At 42.3% G+C, this 25923-nt stretch overlaps 1 protein-coding gene across 1 annotated transcript in view; it reads right to left on the bottom strand.

The window, feature by feature from the left end:
- The window catches only part of HECW1 (HECT, C2 and WW domain containing E3 ubiquitin protein ligase 1), a 259111-nt gene that overhangs the window by 110706 nt on the left and 122482 nt on the right, over nt 1–25923 (bottom strand). Inside the window, exons 6-9 of the mRNA XM_007124963.3 lie at nt 13536–13678; nt 10427–10527; nt 7458–8783; nt 2524–2625 (exon numbers count right to left, since the gene is read on the bottom strand). Coding sequence (XP_007125025.1) covers nt 2524–2625; nt 7458–8783; nt 10427–10527; nt 13536–13678 — 1672 coding nt within the window. The remainder of the gene's footprint in view (nt 1–2523; nt 2626–7457; nt 8784–10426; nt 10528–13535; nt 13679–25923) is intronic.

The raw sequence follows: 25923 nt of genomic DNA, 5'->3' as shown, positions 1-25923 counted from the left end.
AACCAAGCTTCAGCTCGTTCCCACCCATACCTGCTCTATCTGCAGCCTTCTCTTCCTTTCTCAGTGAAAGGAAGCTCCATCCTTCCAGGTTAAAACGCTTGAGGTCATTCTTGACCCTCCTCTGTATCTCACACACCACATCCAATCTCTCAGCAAATCTACCCACAAAATATCTGGCCAGAATCTGACCACTTCTCACCACGTCCTCTGCTCTCCGCCAGCTCAAGCCACCACTGTACCTCACCTGTAAGAACCTTATGTTGGGTCTCAGGCTGCTCTTTCTCCTCCTCACAATTTAATGCCAACACAGAAAACCTTTTAAGTCCTAAGTCAGGCAATGGCACGTCTCTGCTCAAAAACCTACAACGTCCCCCTTTCATCCACAGTAAAAGCCAAAAACCCTTAAGTGGTCTACAAGGCCCTAGGGGATCTGGTCCCCCGACAGACGGAACTCTTTGCCAGCTCCTTCCTTCCTCGCTCCCAAATCTGCTCCATCCAGACACGCTGACCTTCTTGCTGTTTCTCAAACCCACCAGGCAGGCCGCTCTGTTTGCTCAGAAAGCTCTTCTTCCCCAGTACTTGGGTGGATAACCCTCTACCACTTCTAAGTCTAGCTCTAAATGTTGCCTTGTCAGCGAAGCCTACCCGACCGCCCTATTTAAAATGGCAAACCAGCCACCACCACATGCTCCAGATTCCCCTTACCCTGCTCTGCTTTTGTTTTTCCACAGCACTTAAGACCATCTAATGTGCTGCACTATTTCTTCATTTATTCTTTTTATTGTTTATTATCTGTCTCTACCAGCCTAGACTGTAAGCTCCTTGAGGGCAGGGATCTTTGCCTTTTCTGCTTACCTAGAACAGTACCTTGCATAGAGTAAGCATTCAATAAATATTTATGCAATGAATAACTATCTGATGAAGGCATCCATGTACTATGTGAGATTAAGAAAATTCAGTTGTTAGCTTCACTACCAACTTTTCTAATATTTTTCAGTGTCACACGGACAGAAAATTGAAACCTATCTGGAAGAAATTCGTTTTCATTATCGAAAGCAGCTTATATAAAGCAATTCTTTAAACCAGCATATATTATATTCAATTATCTATAATATCTGTATGTATAACTAGTTATTACTCTTGCATGGATTGAAGGTCAATTCATGTACACACCCACTGATAGGTTTTTTTGTTGTGGGGAAAATGTTCCTCTCTTGGAGAGAACATGCTATAGGTATTTTTCTAAGCAGGAAGTACCTCTAGTGACACTGAAATTTTACTATTCATTTATGGAATATCCATAAATCAATGTATAAAGAAAGAAATCAGGCATCAAAAGTTAAAGAACATAAAATTTGTCTTGGTCTCTCCAAACAAATGTGGTACTCCTTTAAGCTATTAATTAATAACTCCTTTAATTCTACATATTAAAGACACTGTTTATCACTGATAAATTACAACTGAACAGGAGAAGAATGGTGTAAATGTAAAATATATCACATTGCCAAGAACAGATGAATTAAGGAATAAACCTTTCTTCTTTCAAAAGTGTAACGGCTTAATGTAAGCACAGGCAAAAGAATGTAAAGAAACACTGATTCCTTGCATCCTGGAAAGATCTTGCAGTTTTAAATTTTATCAAATTTTAAAGGTTATCTTTGCTTGAAAGATGAGCCCAAACCAAAACAGGGATGTTCTAGAATTCATGAACATATCTGATGCTAAGTGAATATATAATGTCTGGGGGGGGGTGTCATTTCCTTCTTACAAATGTTACATATAAGGGAATATTATAAGGGTAAATTACACTGGAATGATATCTAGAGACTACCTAGTCCAAATCTAGCATTTAGCAGATGAGAAAATTAAAGCTTTACTTTACAAATAAGAAAATTGAGTCACTGAGATTGATTTTCCCAAGTTCAAATGACCAGTTAGATAATTATTAATTACACATTACAGTTACCAGGAGAATGTGCTATTGAATTCTATCCCTAAAGATGATATTTTGCCTGGAAACCTCGAAGAACCACAGAAAAAATTTGAGGCTGTCACCTATTGGTGCAAATCAGAGTAAGGAAAATGCAAGATCATGGGTCCTGATGGGTTGAAATGTTTTGTTACGTGGAGATGCTTGAACCATAAAAGGTCCCATGGAGAATAATAGGATTGTTCCATCTTGAACTGCAAACTTTTAAATATAATATAGTAAAATTTGTGAATTAAGGGTCATGAACAGTTTGCAAGGCCTAGTCAAGTCTTGTAAAGAAATGCTCTCCATTTCAGAAGTTGAAGGGTGCTGAAAACACTGGGTTTTCTCATTAAGATCACATCCTGAAACCATAGGACAAAAAACCAACCAACCAACCAATTTCTATGGTAGGAGCCATACACTGGTTTTTGATCATAGTGTGAGGTATGGAGTGGAGGAAGAGTTTGGATGTTTATACACAAAGTTCATACTGACCTGCTTAGACTTGATGGGAAGAGTTATGAGCATAGATTTTCAAAACTAAAGCTTACTTGGTGGAAGAGGCTCATCGATTGTTGGGTAGTGATGATGTTCAGGCCTCAAGGAAGGAAGCTGGCTTACTGGCTGGGAATTATGGAGTATAGGACATTCACCTATGGACAAGATAGTCGAGACATTCAGATTCATTCATTGCCATGGCAACGTCAGCAAAAAAGCATGACTGTAAAACAAACTACTGCAAGAAAAAACCTCAAAGAGTGGGCAACTGGGGAGATTGGGACTGACATATATACACCAATATGTATAAAATGGATAACTAATAAGAACCTGCTGTATAAAAAAATAAAGTCAAAACAAAAAAAAAAAGAGCAGGCAATTGATTTTTTTTCTGTATCAGTCTGCTACATACAGAGTCATTCATGAGCCAGTGAATAGAGGGAAGTATATTTTTTAAGAAACTCGAAAAAAACAGCCAAACACTCCATGGCTGTGATCTGTACCGCAACAGACCAATAGGTAGGATTGGGGTCTGATCCTGTAACCACCTGAATTTTCTTGAGGGGAAGGTGGCATCAGAAAGGGACACAAAAGAAAATGAGCAGAGCCTGAGTTTAGCCCAGGAAAAGAAACAGGCCTTTTGGAGCGAAGGGCAGCATTTATAAGGTCTCATAAAAGTTCAAGGGGTCTGTGCAAAATGACAGCTCCTTGTCTGGGTAGGTTTCATCAGAGGGCTACCCAGAGGGCATCTTTCAGAGATTTTGTGTTTGGCATGAAACTCTTAGCTGGTGCCTTTCTGAGATGGGGTTAAGGAACTAGCGGGCCAAGAAGGTAACTTCTTGTAGTATGGAAGCTAGGGGCTGGGGTACAGAGCCAAGGAGCTATGGCATCTCGTGATTGTTCCAGATTATTCTGAGGAAGAATCTGATAAGCCAGGGTGTTCTGGAAAAAGACAAGAGACGAAGGAAGTAGATAAGAGGCAGGAAGACCGAGACAGGAAAACTTGAAACACAGAAGTGGGATAGACGGAAGAAGAAAGACAGACATGGAGAAATTTTAGAAATAAACGTATCCACAGAATGCACACCCTCAATTATAACAGACACAGCTAATGTTACTCTCAGGCAGACTTACGATGAACTGAACAATGTTGTACAATGCAGTTCCTATTTCCTGATGTCCTCAGGTCCTGGTAACACTGCCTGTAGACTGGCCATGTGGATGGAAGGCCTACAGCACCAGCTGTTTGGGTCATACAATCAGAGGCAATTGCTCTTGATCTCCGGGGAGCTAGAAGGGCCCAGGCCACGAGAGAGCTCTCAGACTGGTAACCCCCCACTAACACCACCCTGGATTTCTCACAGTAGCCCCTGTTGGCCAGAGGACAAAGGTGAGGCCTTTTCCTTCCTCTGCCCTCCATGGCTGATGCAAATACCAAGTGTTCCATTATTCCTTGGGCCAAAAAGAGAGAAACTGTGAAAAACAGTGGTTAAGATCTTCGTGGGATCTCAAATTTCAAAAATATTCCCCAGAATGTCCATACATGGAAAGGATGCTTATTTCTTCTCACTCTAGATCCACAGAACTGATTTAAAAACATCAAAGAAATTAGCTAGGAAGGAAGTTAGGTGGATTTAATTTAGCCATTTAATTCCTAGAGCTAATTGGAAAACAAAAACAGGGATGTATTCAGGAACAAAGGGTCCTTTTAAATGTTAACTATATAACATTATTTCTTGTGCAAACTCTGGTGTGTGACTGAAACTCTTGGGGTCCCTGGAGACTAAGGAGAGTCAAGGAAGGTGCCCCTCATGCCAGCACATAGCTCCTTGCAAACTGACTCCTGTTTCAAAGCTGGGCTCTGAATTTAGTGGACACCACACTCATGTTTGTCTTTATATATGTTTAGTGTCAGAAACTGAAAAAAACAATGGTACAGTTGTTATGTCACCAGCTGCTGCATTTTAAATTTACTCTCTTAAAAAAAAAGAACAACAACAAACTTACCTCATCATAATTAATTCAACCAATCAGGTTAATTACTCCTCCAAGCTAGTGGAAACATAATATTGTTGCTCGCTGGCGTTAATGGAGCTGACCCCACCTGCCTGTGAACCCCAAGCAAACGCAATGATGTGACTGATACATCTCAGCCAACGAAATGAATGGAGCGCACAGAGGAAGCAAGAAATTCTGTTCTGCCAGAGGCTGCGGCTCCACACTATCCCCTTCGCCTCAAACACAAAGCAAGTGTCAGACCTGCTAGACCTTATGAGAAGGAAACTTATTCTAATTTAAAAGGGAGCCTCGCTGCTCATCTACCTGGAGGAACCCTCACTCAGTGAGAGGCTGGGCGCTTCATACGAATCACCTCATTGAATCTTTCCGATAACCCCTTAGGGTACGTTCTACATTTGCACCCATTTTACACGTGAGGCTTGGAGCAGTTAGGTAACTTGGCTAAGGTGTCATGGCTGGGAAGTGGGGGCACTGAATATAAACCCAGGGGAGCCTGATGGCAGGGCTGAGCTCATAATCATATTATGCTACTTTTTTCATTTGACCTGCAGGTTTTTAAAAACCATTTTATGTTGAGATGAAAAGAAAAAGGGTTTTATGGAGGGAAAAGCAGCAAAAAGTAGATAAAGAAGACATCCTCCACAAACTGCTGCAGACTCATCTGCGTGGGCATGTATATAGTACATCTACCTTGGCTAACCTTGGGCAAGAATTTGCAATCTTCAAAGTCACGGTGAGGGGGCAGCAGAGACTCTTATGGGAGAAGAGGGCACACATGCATATAATCAGGCACACGTGCTTTCTTTGAGCAGGTGCTCTTGGAAACATGGTGGTCAGTAGGGGACAGATCTGCCTCGCCGATCCCATTAGCCCCGGGGACTCACTACCAAGGGAGAGAAGAACTGGCTGGAGGAAGTCACATGCCAAGGTATGCACAGCTTTCATGAGATCAACAGTCTTTCCCAGGAATCCTCATATCGCCCTTGGTAACCACCACAGTGAAGCATGTAGGTGCTTCTTAACTTTTTCTGAGTTTACAATCTGCAAAAAATTCAGGAAGCTAGAAATTTCTTTACAAACACAGACTTCCACTATGGCCCTGAAACACTTTCCTGTCCTTTCAGTTAAGGGGATGGCTTCTCCCTGCTGGACTGTTAGGCCCTCAAAGACATGGGCAGTGTCTTTTTTGTTGTTGTTAAACATGCTTTTATAGCAATGTATATTGAGTCAATTTTCAATTACCCATGTGTGGACTGTCTCCCAACATGGCCGTCAAAGTATACCCATTGGCTACAAGGGGTTGACAAACTCCGAATCCAGCCTTGTTTTTGCATGGCTCTGGGCTAAGAATGGTTATTACACTTCTAAAGGTAAAACTCTTCTAAAAAATACCCCTTGGGTGAGAAGAGTTTTTTGACTTTGCCTCTTGACCTACAAAGCCTAAAATTTTTACTATCTGGCCCTTTACAGAAAAAATTTGCTGAACTTTGGTCTAAACATCCCTGGCAGCTCCGAGTTGTGCCCTTGTATGGGTGTATCCCCCAAACTCCTTGTAATATACTTATTTGTAATTCTATTGAAATTACTGAGTTCCTTCCACACAGATCTACTGGTGACCCATCTTCCTGTGCCCAGCACAAAGCATCTGGCTCAGAACGAAGAAGGGACTGAACACAACCTTGTTAAAGAAAGGAACTGTCCACGCCATTCTCACACGCATGGGTGCCTTTCCATATTGTATGTCACTATGGTTTTTCTCCCTGTGTCTCTTTATTACCAATTTCCTTGGGCTTCTCCTTATCCTATGTGCCACTTTCCCTCACCCTTTCTTTCTCTAAAATGTAGAATTGGGCATTGTTAAGTACTTAAAATTACTTCTTTTAAGCTCACGTTAGTTCCTGTAAAAATCTGAAGGTGCCAGGCATTTGTTTAGGTGCTGAGAATTCAAACATACAGAAGCTATAACTCTGGTCCTTGATGAGCCTGCAGTCTAGAGACAAGACCAACGCATTTTCTTTGGAGGCTAATCTAAACGAATTAGAACAGCAAAGTAGCAGAATCTATATTTTCCTCTTTTAAAACAACTGAATTATTTCATATTATTATGTGACTTTTAAATGATTTCCCTTGATGTCACTGTCACTTGATTGGAAGGTGGTTCCCAATTCTGGATAAGGAAATGCAAATTAATTTTATATATGATTCCACAGGCATGACTAAGAAGGAAGGTCTTTGGTTAAGACAGAGAATACAGTTTGCAACTAAAGGGGGCACCTACTGGATTAGAATCTTACTTGAGACAAAGCGATGTACACATTCATGTTATTCTTCCCTTCCGTTAGCCAAAATAGTACCCAGACCCCCAAGACAAGACAAAACACAACCAACAACAATAACAGAATCGAGGACACAGAAATCATGACACATACATGTAGGCTCTACATATCCATTTGTACGCAGGTTAGTTAAATTCTAAAACAGGTAATCTCAATGTTCTTCCAGTTATATTAACATTTATTGCTAATCTTCAATAAGTCTGGGGGATCAAGGAGGCGCTCAGCGAGGTGGATAATGACACACCATTAATGTGTCAGCATCTGAGGATGCTTATATCATTTGATACTAGCCTTGATGCCCTGGTTGTTGTCAAGCCTAGAGGGTAACACGTACCCTATAACCAGTGATTAGTTAAAACCGAGAAGCACACATACAAGTATACGCTCACATTCAACTAGCTGTAATGCTTGGTGTGTATCTGAGTAGTGGCGGGGTGTCAGCTACCCGCAGTCTGGAATGGTGACATACACATATACACGTGCACACATATAGGTACAGGACAGGCACACGCAGCTGCTGCAGCAACCTCATTTGGGACTGATCCTCTCCCTCGTGTTTTGAAACCATGTTGGTGAGACCTGCGTCCCCCTGGTGGTCCTATTTTCTCTCTGATCGGGTGTGAGGGTCTAACCTTCTCTCCGACTGCTCGGCCCTGCCACGGGGGACTCCAGACCTTCCACGGTTCTGGCCGCGCTCCCGGTGGGGGCAGCCGACTCGTCTTGCCACCCCGCGCCGTTCGCCGACTCCGGCTCCAGCTCCGGGCTCTGCACCGAGTCCGGCACCGACTCGAAGGCGCTGTTCTCCTCCTCCTCGTCGTCATCCTGGGAGGAGAAGACGGTGCTCTCGGAGATCTTGGCGCTGTCCACGGAGGAGAAGCGGGTGTGGCTGGCGAACCTGCTGCCGTTGTAGCAGGAGGGGCTGTAGCAGGAGCTGCTGTAGCACGAGGTGCTGTAGCACGAGGAGCTGTAGCACGAGGGGCTGCAGCAGGACGCGTCGCAGCCCTCGCAGCTGTGGTCCCCGCCCTGCCGCGGGCTGGAGTCGCTCTCGCTCCCCGTGCTGGGGAGCGTGTCGCCATCTGGGACCGAGCCGTTGGCCAAGCCCGAGTGGCCCGGGGGCGCTGTGCCTGGAGTGGCCCCCTCGGGGGCCTCTCCATCCTCTTCCAGGGGAGGAGGCTCGGCGGCGACCGTGTCCACCTCGCTGAGCGCCTCCTTCTCCGAGGCATCCTTGAGGGTGGCCTCCTCCTCCGCGCCGTCCTCGTCCGCGCCGCCGCCCCGCGCGGAGGGCAGGCTGTGCAGCAGCGTGTGGATGCGGATGTAGTGGGTCCGAGGCGTCTCGGGCTCCCCGCAGGCGGACGCGATCACCGTCTCCAGCTCGGACACAGGCAGGGAGCACGGCCTGCTTTTCCTCTTCACCGAAGCCCGCAGCTGCAGCCTGTCCTCCCCCTGCCCCAGGGCAGACACGTCCCCCTCCTCCTCCTCCACCTGCCCCTCTTCCTCCTCCTGCCCCCCAGCCCGGCTCTCTGTCGCCACCTCCTTGGCCACTGGCTGCCCGGGGCTGCCCGGGGCTCGACCGTCCTCCAGCAGCCCGGGTAGGGCCGCCTCCCCGCCCAGGTCCAGCCGCTCGGCCAGTTCTTCCGCGCTCAGGGCGGGCTCCGTGTCCTCTGGCCAGGGGGCCAGAAGCTCCCCAGCCCCCTCAGGCCTCACACAGACCGTGCCATCATCTCCTGCCTCCGTGGTACCTGCGGCGGCCTCAACCGGACTGGCAAGCTCCAGGCTCTCGTTCCCTGCAGGGCCCACCGCGCTGCCCTGGCTCAGCTGCTCCGGCCTTGAGGTCCCCGAGGGCTCTGGTGCATTAGTGCAAGGGGGCTCCCCACGGCTGCTTGCCACCAGGCTATTCATGGGGCTGTCCTGAATTTCTGCAGACTCAGGTTCGGTACTCAGGGAAATCTCCTCATCGTCTGCGGACAAGAAGAAAATGTCACTGTAGTGTTAGTCTGTTCTGGGGGACTGAGCCATCCTAGGGATTTCTGCCTTAGGATATTGGATGTAGGGGTTGATGAGGGTTTCCCATTGGCCAAAGCTCTGCTAAAAATACTGCAAGAATGAGTTATCCTTATGTTAAGGACAACTTGCAGTCATGATATATTTGAGAATTCTGTTTCAAGGAACTTCATTTTTTGGTTAAAATACCCAAAGCCTAGCATTATCCCAGTTCTGGGCACATAAATGTTTGCTACATGGAAGACCTCAGAGATGGGGGGGTGGGGCACGGTTTATAGTTCCTTGCCAGCTCCAGGCAGGACTAATTATACTGGTTCAGAGTGTTTACTATGGCTGGCTCCCCCAGGGTGGCAGAATAGGGTTCTTAGGTGACCAGAGAGAAGGAAAGGCCAATGATGGGAGCAACCACAGTCATTCAGTGGCTCAGACTGGAAGGTTTCCAACATATGGAAGTTACTGCAGTGGAAGATAAACCAGGTCTCCATACCAAGCACCCATTCAAGGAGTAGCAAGCATGGTTTACCTCTACCTTCCCCCAGTTGCTCTACTGCATCCCTGCCAGATAGGAATTCCCATTTCAAGCCCTAGTGCTATTTACTCATCGAAGAAAAGCAATCTCTCTGGTGCACTGTAAAGCTGTCCTTACTGCTACCCTGAAGGGAGAGTCAGTTTTATTCTCAGAATGTAGAAAACGCTGGATTTGAAAGGACGAAACAGTCAAGTGTTTTCTTACAATCTGCTTTGTATATTGGGCACAGAAAAGTGCAACTTTTGTTTGATGAGCGGGCAGTGATAAACTTCAGACCCTGAATTCTCAAAAGCTGTATTAGCTTTCATGGCAACTGATAAATGTGGCCCAGGAGCACCAGACAATTCTCAGTGTGATCTGCACTTACGAGGGGGACTGTAGGAGAAGAGCAAGAGGGGAATTAAGAGGCATCTCATCATTCTTATTTGGAGATATGTTTTGGCCTGAAAAACTGAACCCGGGATGATTCTCAAGTTTTCTGTCCAACTCATAGTTTTCATTTTTCCTGCGATATTGTAAAAATCCACTGGGCAATCACAGTTCAACACTATGACATGTATCACATTCATTCACTCACTCATGTGTGTAATGATTCAATATCTATTGAGCAAGTCCTATGTGGATGCTGGCAGTAAAATGATAAATTAGACATGGCTCCATACCCACGTTGGCCGCTTTGTCAATTTCCACTCGAGTGTCTAACCCTCTACCTTTGGGGCAACGAATGAAGAGGAGCCTCTCAATCAAGGGGACAGCAGAGACTTCCCTGGTGGTCCACTGGTTAGGACTCTGCGCTTCCACTGCAGGCGGCCCGGATTTGATCCCTGGTCGGGGAACTAAGACCCCACGAGCCATGTGGTGTGGCCAAAAAATAAAAAACATTAAAAGGGGGACAGCAACCTGGCTTCCAGAACAGATCACTGGCTTCTAGGCCTCAAATGGAGAAGACAGATAGAGAACCACAAAACCTAGGACATGTCTGGAGAGAATCATGGTTATTGTATTTTGGGGAAAGGAACCATGCTATGACACTCGGCTAGGACAACACATGAAAGTACATGCTGAAAATACCTGGGTGGATGGAGGAAGTGATCTCAAATCGGAATTGCAGCTGTCCACTCACATGATCTGTTGGAAGCCTGCGGCCAAGTGTGTAGCTGACCACCCTGTCCCTAGAAGGAAATAAGCACCGTCACAGATCTGGTCAATACCTGTCCTCCTAAAAACCACTCAGTGTGCTTTCTGTGGCAGTGGGTGAAGCAGCCAAGCCCAAGCCCTGCTATTAGGAGGTGGTGATCTGCTCGGGTACATATGAGATGGTCCTAAGGGAAAGATGGGAAAGTACATCTGCTCAACAGCAATGAAAACCTTCAAGAAAATCCTTATCGAATACTCCTAAGCAGGGATCAGTAAACTACAGCCCATGGGCCAAATCTGGCCCATCACTTGTTTTCATAAGGCCATGAACTTTTTACATTTTTAAATAGTTGGAAAAAAAGCAAAAGAAGAGTAGTATTTTGTGACATGTGAAAATGATACGAAATTCAAATTTCAGTTTCCATAAATAAAAGTTTTATTAGAATGCAGCCTTGCTTATTATTAAGTTTACTTCTTGTCTGGGCTGACTTCATGCTACAATGGCAGAGCTGAATTGTTGGGACAGAAACCATATGGCTTATACAGCCTGAAATATTTACTATCTGGCTCCCTACAGAAAGTTTGCCAACCTGTGTTCTAGAGAAAAAAAGAAAAAAAGAAAAGATATGGATATCCTTTGCTTGCTTTTCCTGTGAAGGCTGATATTTTCCAAATATGCCCTTAATAACAGACAGTGCCAGCAGCAGATGCATGTCTTGTGATATCTATCTATCTATCTATCTATCTATATCTAATGTCTATGGAAGGATGCTGTCCTGGTTACCAGGGACCCTGTGGAGTAGTTCAGAAAGGGACCTGCTGCAGAACGGAGCAAAGCAAGACTTGTGGGCTGGGTCCACTGGCCCATGACATCCGATTACACCAACTCCAGGGTCCCACAGAGAGACTCTGAAACTCCACCCTGGACTCTGGCACCATTCCCTCTTCCTACTCAAGGCAATTTTTAATTACTAGGAAGACAATTTTCCAGGGAGAAATCAACCTGAAACTTTGCGATTATAGTTTCATCAACAATGCAGCTTCAGCAGAGTACATGGTCCCCTACCTTCACCTAAATAGGAAGAGTGATTACCTTGGGATATTCAGAAATGAACAAATCCACTCTATCCAATAATTACAAAGACATAGTCCCAAACCAGTTGTTACTTAGATAATTCTGTATTCACTCCATTTATTCATTTGTGACATTCAAATAAAAAGATAAGTCACTGGCTGGTAGTGTTTTAATGTTTCTTCCTAGAAAGCACCAGCGTTATGAAACAACATATATCCCAGTGATCCACTGACTTAGTATTTCTATTTGGGAAGCCCTGGTTTCATGCTTAGAGTTTCTAGGAAGCCCATTAAATAAAGCATTATATGCAGGGAAAACAGAATGAGCTACGATATTGACATGGGCCTTGGTCAATATTATGAGGTAGGTCTACTACGACCATAAGAGATCCTGAACCCCAAACCTTGTTGGAATCAGAGGAGGCCTAAAGACCGTCAGACAGTGAGACAAGAATTAAATCGATCACGCTTTGCATTTGTTTTCCACGTTTTTCTTTCCTTTGCTTTCCACTCACTTTATCAACAAATATATTTTGAGCCTCTCCCATGTAAAAAGTGCTGTCGGTGACACACAGCAGGTAATGCATACCGCTGCCTTTAAATGGCTTACATCCAGCTGGGGGCAGGAGGCAGGACCACTACATAAAGGGCTCAAGGCAGCGGTGATATTTCCAACGTGAGGCTGAGGCAGGCGTGGGTAGAGGACGTGAGGGTGGCAGACAACCAGGCAGAGAGCTGAGGGCTGCGATGTTACAGGCCAAGGGATCGAGGGAGCTTTCTGAGCTTTATTTTAGAATTTTATTTTATTTTTTTGGCCGCACAGCACGGCATGGGGGGGGTCTTAGTTCCCCGACCAGGGATGGAACACACGCCCTGTGCAGTGGAAGTGCGGAGTCCTAACCACTGGACCGCCCGGAAGTCCCATGAGCTGCCTTTATTTTAAAAGGTATACAGTTTGCTATTTTAAAAATGAACAGTTCGGAATCATTTCGTCCCTATGTGCCACAGACAGCTTTACATTCTTTAGGTATATTTTTGTTTGTTTGAGTGGAAAATGCAAACACCTTGACACACGACTGTAGCTTCGTAAATGTCAACTTCGTTTGGCTTGAGAATTAACATGTGTCTGCGTGCACACATCTGCACACACGCTATCAGGTTCTGATTACATGTCCTTATGATAACTGTGAGTGATTCCAAAGTCCTTCTGAAAATCCAAAGAGCTTTAAATTAAGACCCTTGGAAATTCTGCATAATTTTCCTCATTCCTTTGATATCATTCTAAGTATTGCATCGAGGCATATCTATGACCACAGAGTTAGTGTTTTCAAATATAGTTGCCATTACCTTTGGAAATACATATTATGTACAAGGATTTTATCTGGTCAGAGTTTAATGAGAACCCTGAATGGACATGAATGTAGAAGATACAAAACGCAGAAACATATTCTCATACACAACTGAACTATGCAAGCAACATAATTGTGGTTGCACCATAAGGATTCGAGCTTTTAAAATTTCATACATATTATCTAGCATTTTCTATAAATACTAGTGTTTTCTAAGGCGCTCTGGTCTAGTAACCCAGCATTTCATCTTGTTATGGAAATGTCACAAATGATTAAATCCTACACATAAGACAGGCATATGAATGAAATGTTATCCTTCGTAGTAAAACAAATTTTAATTTCTATCCGTACAGAAAAAATGCTGCATTAAGGGCTTCTTTCACTATAGTGTCTTAGGAATTTTTACTCTCTTGCATATGTAACCAGTGGTACGCAAACTAGGGGAAAGGGAAGGGTCTGTTTAATTAAATGTTGTAGCTCAACAACAATTAATGGGAGAAGCCAAGGAAATACAGCACCACCTTTTCAGTTCAAGTTTCTATGAGACTGTATTGTTGCCTCCCTTGGGCCTGGCCTGCTGGCTGTTGCCTAGTGATACTGAGCTCTCGGTCAAGGTTTACCCTATGGCATGTCTTTCCAGGAGTCTCTGAACGGGCATCGACAGCTTTCCCAAGAAGCGCTTGATGATGGGGCGGCTCTTGGCAAACTTGTCCTTCACCTCAATTTCCAGCACATCAGTGGGCAAGGACACAAAGCTGAATTGCTGCAATGAAAAAACATGTGGCATCAATTAATTGCAAGGTGAGAAGGCTGGTCAGTCCCCAGTCCATCTGCTTTGAATGATGTCATTGTCAAACACCCCAGCAGCAATATCTCTATCTATCTATCTATCTATCTAACTCAACCTATCTCTATCTATATATTTCAAGGTTTTAGAAATGCTGTGAACCCTGTTTATTCAATAAATGAATAATGGTCACAATGAGATGTCTTCGCAGTTCTTAAAAATAAGGTCCTTTTCTTTTTTTGGCCACTTGGCTTGCAGGATCTTAGTTCCCTGACCTGGGATCGAACCCGTGCCCCCTGCAGTGGAAGTGCGGAGTTCTAACCACTGGACTGCCAGGGAATTCCCTAAAAATAAGGTTATTCTTGGAGAGTCAAATAATAAAATCAACTCACTTTAAAGGGAAAGAATGCTACCCAGGCCTCACCATACTTGACTGAAGGTATCAACATACTTAAAGAAAGAACAAGCAAAACTCACCTATAATTAAGGAAATGCACTTCAAATCAACAATGCAATATCTTTTTTTTCATGATTATAATGGCAGAGATTTTTTAAAGTTTGATCATACACTGCCTTCTGGAAAGTGGGAAGGGACAAGAACTCTCACACTGTACTGATGGAAATGCAAATTGATTGGACCCTTGGGAAGGGAACTGGTAATATTTTTTGGCATTTAAACTACAAATTCCCTTCAACCCAGAATTCTACTTCTAGGAATTTCCCCTCTGGATTAACCTGTACAAGTGTGCAAAATACATATTTTTATAAGGATGTTCAATAGAGCATTATTAACAATTACAAAAGGCTGGAAAGATTTAAAATACGCCTACCAATAGGAAACCAGCTAAATGAAGGATGGTAAATTTTTGAAACAGAGAACTCTGCTATCATTCAAAAGAAATAGGTAAATAAATATGTTCTGACATGATATGATACCTGACAAATTAAGTGAAAAAAGGCAAGATGTAGAAAAATGTGAAGAGTGGGATTCCGTTTGTATTTTCAATTGCAGAGAAAATGCCTGGAGGGTACAATCCAAACTGAACTTGAGGATGTGGGATCATGGTGGGGTTGGTGGGGGGAGAAAGCAGATCTTTTTCCTTCTCTTGTAAACTGTTCATTTTTTAAATAGCATACTGTAGGGCTTTTAAAATAAAGGTGACGACAATTAAAGGCAGACTGTGATCATCAGAAGTTGGCTTGGCTATCAATAAGTGTAGAAAAGGAGAGAGAGGAAAATATTTTCATTGCCCAGCTCAGACTCTCTGGGAGCGGGGGAGTTGATTAAAAGTTAGAGTACCCTTAATTGAGGGTTGTGAAACAGCTGAAATATATAACTATTTTCTTTTATTCTGATTAATTCCTAACAGCATTCTTTTCACTTTAGTTGATTTCTAATTTCAAAGGTTAAATATGTCAGGCATACCAGTGTTAACATCCCCTCCGTACCAGTCAGTATGGGCTGGGGTATGCTGCAGTAACCACCCAATTCCACGTCTCAGTGACTTATGGTAGCAAAGTTTTTTCCTTGCTCACACTGTCATTGTGGGCTGGCAGAGGGTTCTGCTCATTAGTCACTCAGGGAGCCAGACTGATGGAGCAGACACACTCTCAAACACTGCCAGCCACAGTGACAGCAGGAAAGAGAACTCTGGAGGGTTTTCCTCCTGCAAATAAGTATTCATTTTCAAACCCAAGTCTTCATCACAACTAGACACATACCCCAGCCACCCACAGGGAATAGGAAGTATGATCCTACCGTATGTCTGGGAGATAGAGAACAGAAATATTTGGCAAACAGCAATAATGGCTTCCACACCCTTCTAGTTTCCATTACAAATTAGTTTTACTTAATAGCCATATACTTCCTAAGAACCAATCATTTCTGGTACTGACAAAACTGAATTTACGGACATGCTAAGCTTGAGGATCAAACCCAGGAATTGGTTCGATTCTCCTCTAAGAAGGCCTGTGAGCATCCAGGCTCCCTAACTATCTCAGGTCCCAAACTTCCATTTCTTCTGCCTAGTAATTCCATTCTGAAGTGTACTATAATGGATCTCCTAACCTAAAAGCTCAACCAGAGGCTAGGCACATTGTAGTATACGTATAGGACAGAATAGTTTATAATTTTCTAAATTACAATAATTTATATTATGATTATACCTAAATATGCAATTACAATTATAACACATTAAATGACAATAAGATAGAAAATGCTTATCTTCCAATGCTAAGTGACAAGAGCAAGGAACATGTAGCTTATGATCACCATAATGTGAATGAAATGAATAGAAAAAAGACTGGAAAGAATTACAACAAATTTCAACAGCAGTTGCTTTACCAAGTAAGATTATGTCCCCCACCCATGTCTTTCTGTGATGAACACGTATTATTTTTATAATGAAAAACGTAATCACCTTTATTAAAACAAGAGTATTTCTGGCGCTAGCAGCCTGCATGGGACACGAAAGTCAGCTTACTAAGACGTTCTCTGAGACTTGGTGGTAAATCCTGAGTTCTTTTCCTCCTTCCACAAGGACTTCCTTCTCAGCCTCTCTTCACAAATCCACCCCTTCGTGGCTGGCATCAGCCCCTCCCCACCAGGCTCTTACTTCCACGCCATGGTTACTGGAGTTCAGGTAAACTTCCAGCTAGGTCAGGTTCTTCTTTTTTAAAAAAAAATTTTATTGGAGTATAGGTGACTTACAACGTTGTGTTAGTTTCAGGTATACAGCAAAGTGAATCAGTTATACATATATATATATCCATTCTCTTTCAGATTCTTTTCCCATATAGGTTATTACAGAACTTGAGTAGAGTTCCCTGTGCTATACAGGTCAGGTTCTTTTAAGAACCAGTGAGCAGCTCTAAAAATATAAAAGTCCGCCTATTCCTGAGCAAGCTATTTGCACCCGTGAGTCTGAGGCCAGGGTGGTGAATTTTGTCTGGCTGCTGACCTGGCTCTTTCTTTGAGCCCCTGAAGAACTTGCGGAGTGAGGTGGACTGGGCTTTTCTTCCTAGATCTGCACATCTAAGTTCTTGACTTTCTCATGCATGACCTCACTGAACCTCAGCATCTTCAACTGTAGACGAGGAAAAGATGGTTCATGTTGTGTAAGATTAAACTGCATCTTTTCCTCTCCGTTCCTGGTCTATCCAGATTCTACCTGCCCAATCCCCTAATATTTCCTTCTCCTTTTGACTCTTTAATTATTGGACTTCTTCCAAATCTACGACCTTATTTCAGCTGGTCCTTAACAACGAGTAAGTCTATACAAGTGTTTGTAGTATCCGTAAGCCAGGTTCAAATGCCTAGTGCACAGACAAAAGCTACAGTTCTCCTACTACTAATGCCCACTCTGTCTTTCTATCCAGAGAAATGGCCTGGTTAATGGTCAGATGAAAAATCTGTGAACTATATCTGCAAAGGATTAAAAAAAAGATGCATTATTGATCCAAGCCCCCGCTCTTTGTGGAATTCTGTCACCTTGCATTCTAGCTCACCTGTGAAAGAAACCAATGTGGCAAATGAAAAAGCCAATCCTGGATCCTTAGGGATTGGAAGTCTGGCCATTTCCCTCTTCATCCTCCTCCTCTTGCTTGAGAGCATCTAAGGGTAACTGTACTCCATGCTTGGACCAATCAATCAATAAATGGCTCCTTAACTCTGCATAAGTCATGAAACTATCCTAGATAAAGGAACTCTTAGTATCTTGAGGGTCAGAGAGTAAAGTTCCATAAGTCACCTTTCCATTAGAACATTAAATTCTGAATTCTCTTTCTTGGTCGCACTTGAGGAACCAACTGTCAGACCTCTTATAATTGGCAACAATGGGGAAGAAAGCTGTACGAGACCCAGTGCCGGGGCATGAGCTGGAATGACACATACAGTGTTCTTACAGCATCAAGCCTCCTTTTGGTTTTGTTTCAGCACAGGTTGTGGGACTCTTACTTTTGCTTTGGGCCATTGGTACTTAGCCCTGGCTCCCATTAGAATCATCTGGGGAGCTTTAACAAAAATACCCATTACTGGATCCCATCCTTGACTAATTAAATTAGATCCCCTTGGGGGTAGATCTGGGCACTGGTAGTGTTTCTAGCTTCCCAGATTACTCTACCGTGCAACCAGAGGGGAGAATCACAGTTCCCACAGTAATAATCCATTTTAACATAGAATAATCTCATTGTTATAAAAATATTTCTTAGATCAAATCTAAATCTTCCTCTGTGGCCTGAATATTTAGCCCAATGATTCATAATATATTCTTCAAATCCCAGCTTAGTAGTACTATTAAATTTAATATTTATTTTTTAATAATATTTAGGTTTTTGGTCTTGGCATTCTTATTAACAGCAGTAGACGGTAGTGGGCCTCTATCCAATAGATGCCAGTAATACCCCTCTAGTTGTGACAACCAAAAATGACCCCAATCATTGCTCAATGTCTCCTGGGGGCAAAACTGCCCTTGTTGAGAACCACCGCTGTAGGCCTACCTTCTTCAATTTTCCAGAGAGATGTTAGACTAGTGTTGCAATATATGGACGTATCTATTTATTTTGGTTTGCATTGTTACTCAATAGGCCACTTACAGAAATAAGATGCTTTATTTATTTATTATATTCTATCTTCCTTCAGAAAAGACATGGGGTAGATCTCCTATAAACAGAATTTCCAGAAACTGAACTTACTGAAATAAAAACAAAGTAGAGAACCAAAAGAAATATTAAACTGGAGATTATGTTAAACTATGGCAGCAGTTCCATAATGGGCAAGTGAGGCAGAGATCAGGAGAATGTTGGTCATAAAGCAGCCAATGGCTCAGAAGAAGGGAAGGGTTACCTATTCACTCGCAAACACCTCCTGAGCACTGACTCTGAGCTGGGTGCTGGTGACATGGCCACGCCCCTACAAGCTTGCAGTCTTATGCTGCAGGTAGACAATGACAAAACAGAAAGTTCCATGGTAAGAGTCCCCAAAGGCTCAGGCTGATGGACAGGTACAGAGAAGGGGTGGCGATGGTGGTGTGGAGAAGGCTAATGAACAGGTAGAGACAACTTCCCAGAGGAGGCGATACCTTAACTAAGTCATAACAGTTAAGTAGGCATCAGCTGGATGAAGAAGGTGTGGGAGGAACATTCCAGGGAGAGAGGACACTATTGGCAAAAGGCTGAAGTTCACAGAGTGCACGGGTCCCTTTGGGAAATGTGGGTGCCTCACTATGTCTGGATCATAGAAGGGGTCAAGTTATGAGAGGAAACTGGATAGATAAGCAGGATCCAGCTCACAAACAGCTTCCTGGACAGAGCCTAGACTTATCCCAAAGGCATCTGGGAACAATGGAACTGAATTATGCAAATGACACACTCAGATGTGCATCTTAGAGAAGTCACTGTAGTAGTGCTGAGGAGGTGTCCATAGATGGTCAGGCCAGGAGGCAGACAGACCAGGTGAAACAACTGAGAAGTGAGGAGGAAGACTGGCAGGGAAGGAGGAAAGGGGTGGCAGATTTGTGGACTGGCTAAATGTCAGTGAGAGCCATGGCATGTGGGAGAGGAAGAGACCTCAAGTTCCTAAGGCTGGATTTGCAAGATCGAGGGCATGTGGGAGGATTAATAGCTAGAAGAGAGGGGCTGAGTGACTGAATGTCCCAAAGCAATGAAGGTACAGAGTGATGGAGATAGGGGTTGGTTATGGAAGGATATTAGGTTGTACAGAGACAGCTGGGGAGCTTGTGAGCGAACTTTTCACATGATCGAAGGTGTAAGCATTGGAATGGATGGCTGGTGATAAATGGAAGTAAAGGTTAATGGGATCGAGGACGTTAAGGAAATTAGGTTATTCACGTGGACTCTGTGATCATCCAGGAGAATGGCTGGTCTTGGGTTGAAAGGGAAGATGGTGCCACAGGTAGAAAGGGCGAGTTGTATCTGAGTAACTAATGGGACCCATTAGTGCCTGGATGTAGCCAAGACAATAAGGACATCAGTGTGAGAGGGGATACTATAATCAAACATGAAGAAATAGTTGTGGGAAGTTTCAGAGAAATGTTCAACATGATTTGGAAAGTATTTTCACTTAGGCATTTAGGGGCAGGTACGAGAAAAGATGATCCCAGTCTGAGAGAGCAGAAGTGCAGTTGATTCATTTATGTCCACTAATAAACTTACGGAAGTCGGGAAAGGTTGAGAAGGAAAAAGTGGTAGAAGGTGAGAAAGTTGAGAAGGGAAAAGTGGATGGTTGACTTGTTTTGGGTCATGTTACATTTGAAGAGGTAGGAGGATGTTGAGGAGTAAGGCAGGAAGACCAACTTGAAGCCAAGACTGGACGCCTGGTGATGTAGGCGAGGAGCGGTCCTAATTGTTGTGTGAAACAGGTCGTGATATGCAGTTAGAGGGGCACCTAGTTTTGCCTCTCTTCTCTTGCAGACATAAGGGGAAAATAAAACACCAACTCCATTCACAAGAGGCTGCCTGGTGCCATTCAGCCAACACCATTATTCATCACTAATGAAAGTTAAATGGACTAGGTTTAGTGCTTCCTGTGCAAAGGTTCTCCAAGGAGAAGGAAAGCAGGAAGGAAGGAAATGGAGCATGCAAACTGCAGCTACTCTTCCTTAGAACCTTGCATGGTATGTGACTTTCAATTCAGGTGGCACTATTCACTGAGCTTAAAAATGATACTCAAAAATAGTGCTGCCTAAAGTCAAGGATAACAATAGACAGGAAAACAACTTCACTAGCAGAGCAATCACTGAATCAAGAGCAATGTTTTTCTCTCTCACTAGCAATGTCACAGGGTTTTATATTAAGAGGTGATGCTCTTGGACTCTGGGCATAGGAGACCTACCCTTCCAAGCAGTGCGAAGCCTGACTCTACCCCAGGAAGGACATGCCAGAATCCTGCTGAGATGTGAGCCTTGTATCTGCAGAGAATCTAACTGCTTTGAATAATAAAGGCTGCTCTTACAAATCTGTGGTATATGGAAAGTTTACATCTCTTCTTATGCATAAGGACAAGGGAACTAGTCTTGACTGGGCCTCCACCATCTCCATATCAGGCACTGAGAAAACTCAGCCACAGAAGAGATTATTATTAATTTTATTTGCAGGCACTGCTGTGGCAAAATTAGGCCAAGATTTAGGCTTGGCAGAGTGGGAAGCAAGGTCTGCAAGTGTGTGCTTGTAAATATGTAATGTTATATACTTATATACTATATATAAAATATATCAAATACAAAAGTATGCATTACACTTACTACCTACATGTATTCTATCTGCATCTGTATCTATATCCATATTCTTAACCACAGGCATCCCTAACCCCCAGGCCACATACCAATACCGGTCTGTGGCCTGTTAGGAACTGGGCTGCACAGCAGGAGGTGAGCGGCAGGTGAGTGAGTGAAGCTTCATCTGTATTTACAGCCGCTCCCCATCACTCGCATTACTGCCTGAGCTCCGCCTTCTGCCAGCATTATGGCGAGTTGTATAATTATTTCATTATATATTACAACATAATAATAATAGAAATAAAGTGCACAATAAATGTAATGCACTTGAATCACCCCAAAACCATGCCCCTCCCTCCCCGGTCCATGGAAAAATTGTGTTCCACGAAACCAATCCCTGGTGTCAAAAAGGTTGGGGACCACATCTATATCTCTACGTCTTTTGCTTCTGAAGATGATTCATTTCCATGCCTATAAAAAAGGAATAGGATTAGATTACTAGACTGAGAACCAAGAAGACCAAAATTTGCCGTGTGATCATAAGTAACTTAATCAACCTTTCTATGTCTACTTTATAGTACCCCTAACAGAGAAGAAGCACTGTCTGCACAGGCCTTGTTGGTAAACTGTCATCTTCACTGTACAGTTCCTCAACTGCATACCTTGGTCAGCCCTGCATGTTCTCTGTACCTTTAGGAGCCTATATCCAATCTAGTCATTGAATCTAAACTCTCTAGAGTCCGTTCTCTCCTCCCCACTTCTGCTGCCACTGGCCAATGTCATTCCCTGCCCATGGAATAACCTTCTAACTGGTCTCCCAGTCTTCAACTTCTCTCTTACAGTGGCCAGTAAAGTTATGTCTCTGAAACACACATTTGATCCTTTCATTCTCTTGCAGAATAACTTCGCCTGATTTTTTTCTCACTCACGGGACGAAATCCAAATTTCCCAATGATGCGTTTGGCTCCTGCCCATCTTCCCACCTTCACTTATACTCATTCCCTGGCAACCTCATTTTCTTTCACACATTTTCACAGACTTACTATTTTCCTAGAAGTTGTTCTTTCCCAACTTCCTGGTCATGCCAAACTCCTACTCATCCTTTAAACACCCATTCAAGTAAAATTTCTTCTGTGAAGCCTTTTCTGACTTTGGGAACCACCAACAGAGACAGCTATTTTTTCTTCTGCTTCCATATCTCCTCTATAGTTTTTATCACGTTATTTATGTTCTTGTGGTTAATAAAGATGCACACAGAAATGTGTAATTTGAATATGGAAATGAACACTGACAAGAGAGGGAATCAGTGACTGGCTACTCCTGGAGGTATTTCCACCAGGAGTCACATATTGATGTGACAAAAGTGGAATATAATACAAGCTTGTGTGTAATCTAAGATGCACTCTCTATGAATGCTAGATTGCATCTTCAGTGCCCAAGCCATTTTAGTTATTGTTCTGGCAGAAAATCTAAATACTAGATTTTAATAGAAATAGAAAATATGCACAGACCAATCAAAAATACTGAAATTAAAACAGTGATTAAAAAACTCCCAACAAACAAAAGTACAGGACCAGATGGCTTCACAGGCGAATTCTATCAAACATTTAGAGAAGAGCTAACACCTATCCTTCTCAAACTCTTCCAAGAAATCGCAGAGGAAGGAGTATTCCCAAACTCATTCTATGAGGCTGCCATCATCCTGATACCAAAGCCAAAGATACCACAAAACAAAAGAAAAAGAAAATTACAGGCCAATATCACTGATGAACATAGACACAAAAATCCTCAACAAAATACCAGCAAACCGAATCCAACAATATACTGAAAGGATCATACACCATGATCAATTGGGATTTATCCCCAGGATACAAGAATTTCTCAATATCCACAAATCAATCAGTGTGATATACCACATTAACAAACTGAAGAATAAAAACCATACGATCATCTCAATAGATACAGAAAAAAGCTTTTGACAAAATTCAACACCATTTATGACAAAAACTCTCCAGAAAGTGGGCATAGAGGGAACATACCTCAACATAATAAAGGCCATACATGACAAACCCATAGATAACACCATACTCAACAGTGAAAAGCTGAAAGCATTTACCCTAAGATCAGGAGCAAGACAAGGATGTCCACTACTGCTACTTTTAGTCAGCATAGGTTTGGAAGTCCTAGCCACAGGAATCAGAGAAGAAAAATAAATAAAAGGAATCCAAACTGCAAATGAAGAAGTAAAACTGTCACTGTTGGCAGATGACATGATACTGTATGTAGAAAATCCTAAAGATGCTACCAGAAAACTACTAGAGCTCATCAATGAATTTGGTAAAGCTGTAGAATTCAAAATTAATACATAGAAATGTGTTGTATTTCTATACACTAACAATGAAAGACCAGAAAGAGAAATTAAGGAAATAATCCCATTTACCACTGCATCAAAAAGAATAAAATACCTAGGAAAAAACCTACCGAAGGAGGCAAAAGACCTGTTCTATAAAGCACTGATGAAAGAAATCAAAGATAAAACAAACAGGTGGAGAGATATACCATGTTCTTGGATTGGAAGAATCAATACTGTCAAAATGACTTTACTACCCAAGGCAACCTACAGATTCAATGCAATCCCTGTCAAATTACCAATGGCAATTTTTTTTTTTCAGATCTAGAACAAAAAATCTTAAAATTTGTATGGAAACACAAAAGAACCCAAATGCCAAAGCAACCTTGAGAAAGAAAAATGGAGCTGGAGGAATCAGGCTCCCTGACTTCAGACTATACTATAAAGCTACAGTAATCAAAACAGCATGATACTGGCACAAAGACAGACTTATAGATCAATGGAACAGGATAGAAAGCCCAGAGATAAACCCACGCACATATGGTCAATTAATTTATGACAAAGGAGGCAAGAATATACAATGGAGAAAAGACAGCCTCTTCAATAAGTGGTGCTGGGAAAACTGGACAGCGACATGTAAAAGAATGAAATTAGAACATTCTCTAACACCACACACAAAAATAAACTCAAAATGCATTAAAGACCTAAATGTAAGACCAGATACTATAACACTCTTAGGGGAAAACATAGGCAAAACATTGGATTCACCTCCTAGAGTAATGAAAATAAAAACAAAAATAAACAAATGGGAGCTAACTAAACTTAAAAGCAAAGGAAACCATAAACAAAACAAAAAGACAACCCACAGAATGGGAGAAAATATTTGCAAGTGATGCGACCAACAAGGGATTAATCTCTAAAATATACAGACAGCTCATGCAGCTCAATATCAAAAAAGACAAAAAACAAACAACCCATCAAAAAATGGGCAAGAGATCTAAGTAGACATTTCTCCAAAGAAGACATACAGATGGCCAAAAAGCACATGAAAAGATGCTCAACATTGCTAATTATTAGAGAAATGCAAACCAAAACTACACTGAGTTATCACCTCACACTGGGCAGAATGGCCATCATCAAAAAGTCTACAAATAGTAAATGCTGGAGAGGGTGTGGAGAAAAAGGAACCCTCTCTCCTGTTGGTGGGAATGTAAATTGGTACAACTACTATGGAGAATAGTATGGAGGTTCCTTAAAAAACTATAAATAGAGCTACCATATGATCCTCCAATCGCACTCCTGGGCATACAGCTAGAGAAAACCATAATTCGGAAAGATACATGCAGCCCAATGTTCATAGCAGCACTATTTACAATAGCCAAGACATGGAAGCAACCTAAATGTCCATTGATAGGTGAATGGATAAAGAAGATGTGGTAAATTTATACAATGGAATATTATTTATGCATAGAGAAGAAGGAAATAATGCCATTTGCAGCAACATGGATGGACCTAGAGATTATCCTAAGTTAAGTAAGCCAGATAGGGAAAGACAAATATCATATGAAATTGCTTATATGTGGAATCTAAAATAAAATTGATACAAATGAACGTATATACAAAACAGAAATAGACCCACAGATATAGAAAACAAATTTATGGTTACCAAAGGAGAAAGGTGAGGGGGGATAAACTAAGAGTTTGTGATTAACCTATACACACTACTACATATAAAATAGGTAACCAACAAGGACCTACTATGTAGCACAGGGAGCTATACTCAATATTTTGTAATAACCTATAAGGGAAAACAATCTGAAAAAAAAAATGTATGTATGTATAACTGAATCACTTTGGTGTACACCTGAAACTAACACAACACTGCAAATCACCTATACTTCAATTTAAAAAAATGTTATTGCACACTTTAAAAAAAGATACATCACCATACCAAAGAAGAGTGGAGTAAAAATAAAGACATTTTCAAATATAAAATGACTTTGAGAGTTTACCACTCATAAACTTTCAGGACTTTTTTTCAGACACAGGTTACAATTACTAAAAGTCAAGACGTTGGATTAAGAAAAAGAGATACAGTAGCAATATAAAAAACCATGGTATATACAGACATTCCTTGACTTGCGATGGTTCAACTTAGAATTTTTTGACTTTACAATGGTGTGAAAGTGATATGCATTCGGTAGAAACCATACCTTGAGTTTTGAATTCTGATCTTTGCTCGGGTAGTGAGGTGTAGTACAATGATACTCCGTCGTGATGCTGGGCACTAGCAGCCATAGCTCCCACTGGACCATACGGGTGAACAACCCATACACTTACAACCATTCTGTACCCAAACAGTCATTCTGGTTTTTACTTTTAATACAGTATTCAACAAATTACATGAGATATTCATCACTTTAGTATAAAGTAGGCTTTGTGTTAGATGATTTTGCCAAACTGTAGGCTAATGTAAGTGTTCTGAGCACATTTAAGATAGGCTAGGCTAACCTATGAAGTTCAGTAGGTTAAGGGTATTAAATGCATTTAAAAAAATGATGTTATTTTCTTTTTTAAAAACTTTTTTTTTTTTTTTTTTTTTTTTTTTTTTTGCGGTACGCGGGCCTCTCACTGTTGTG

Source organism: Physeter macrocephalus, chromosome 5, assembly GCF_002837175.3.
Source record: "Physeter macrocephalus isolate SW-GA chromosome 5, ASM283717v5, whole genome shotgun sequence".
NCBI classification, from domain to species: Eukaryota; Metazoa; Chordata; class Mammalia; order Artiodactyla; family Physeteridae; genus Physeter; species Physeter macrocephalus.
The sequence above is the reverse complement of the archived record's forward strand: the minus strand, read 5'-3'. Positions and strand labels throughout refer to the sequence as shown.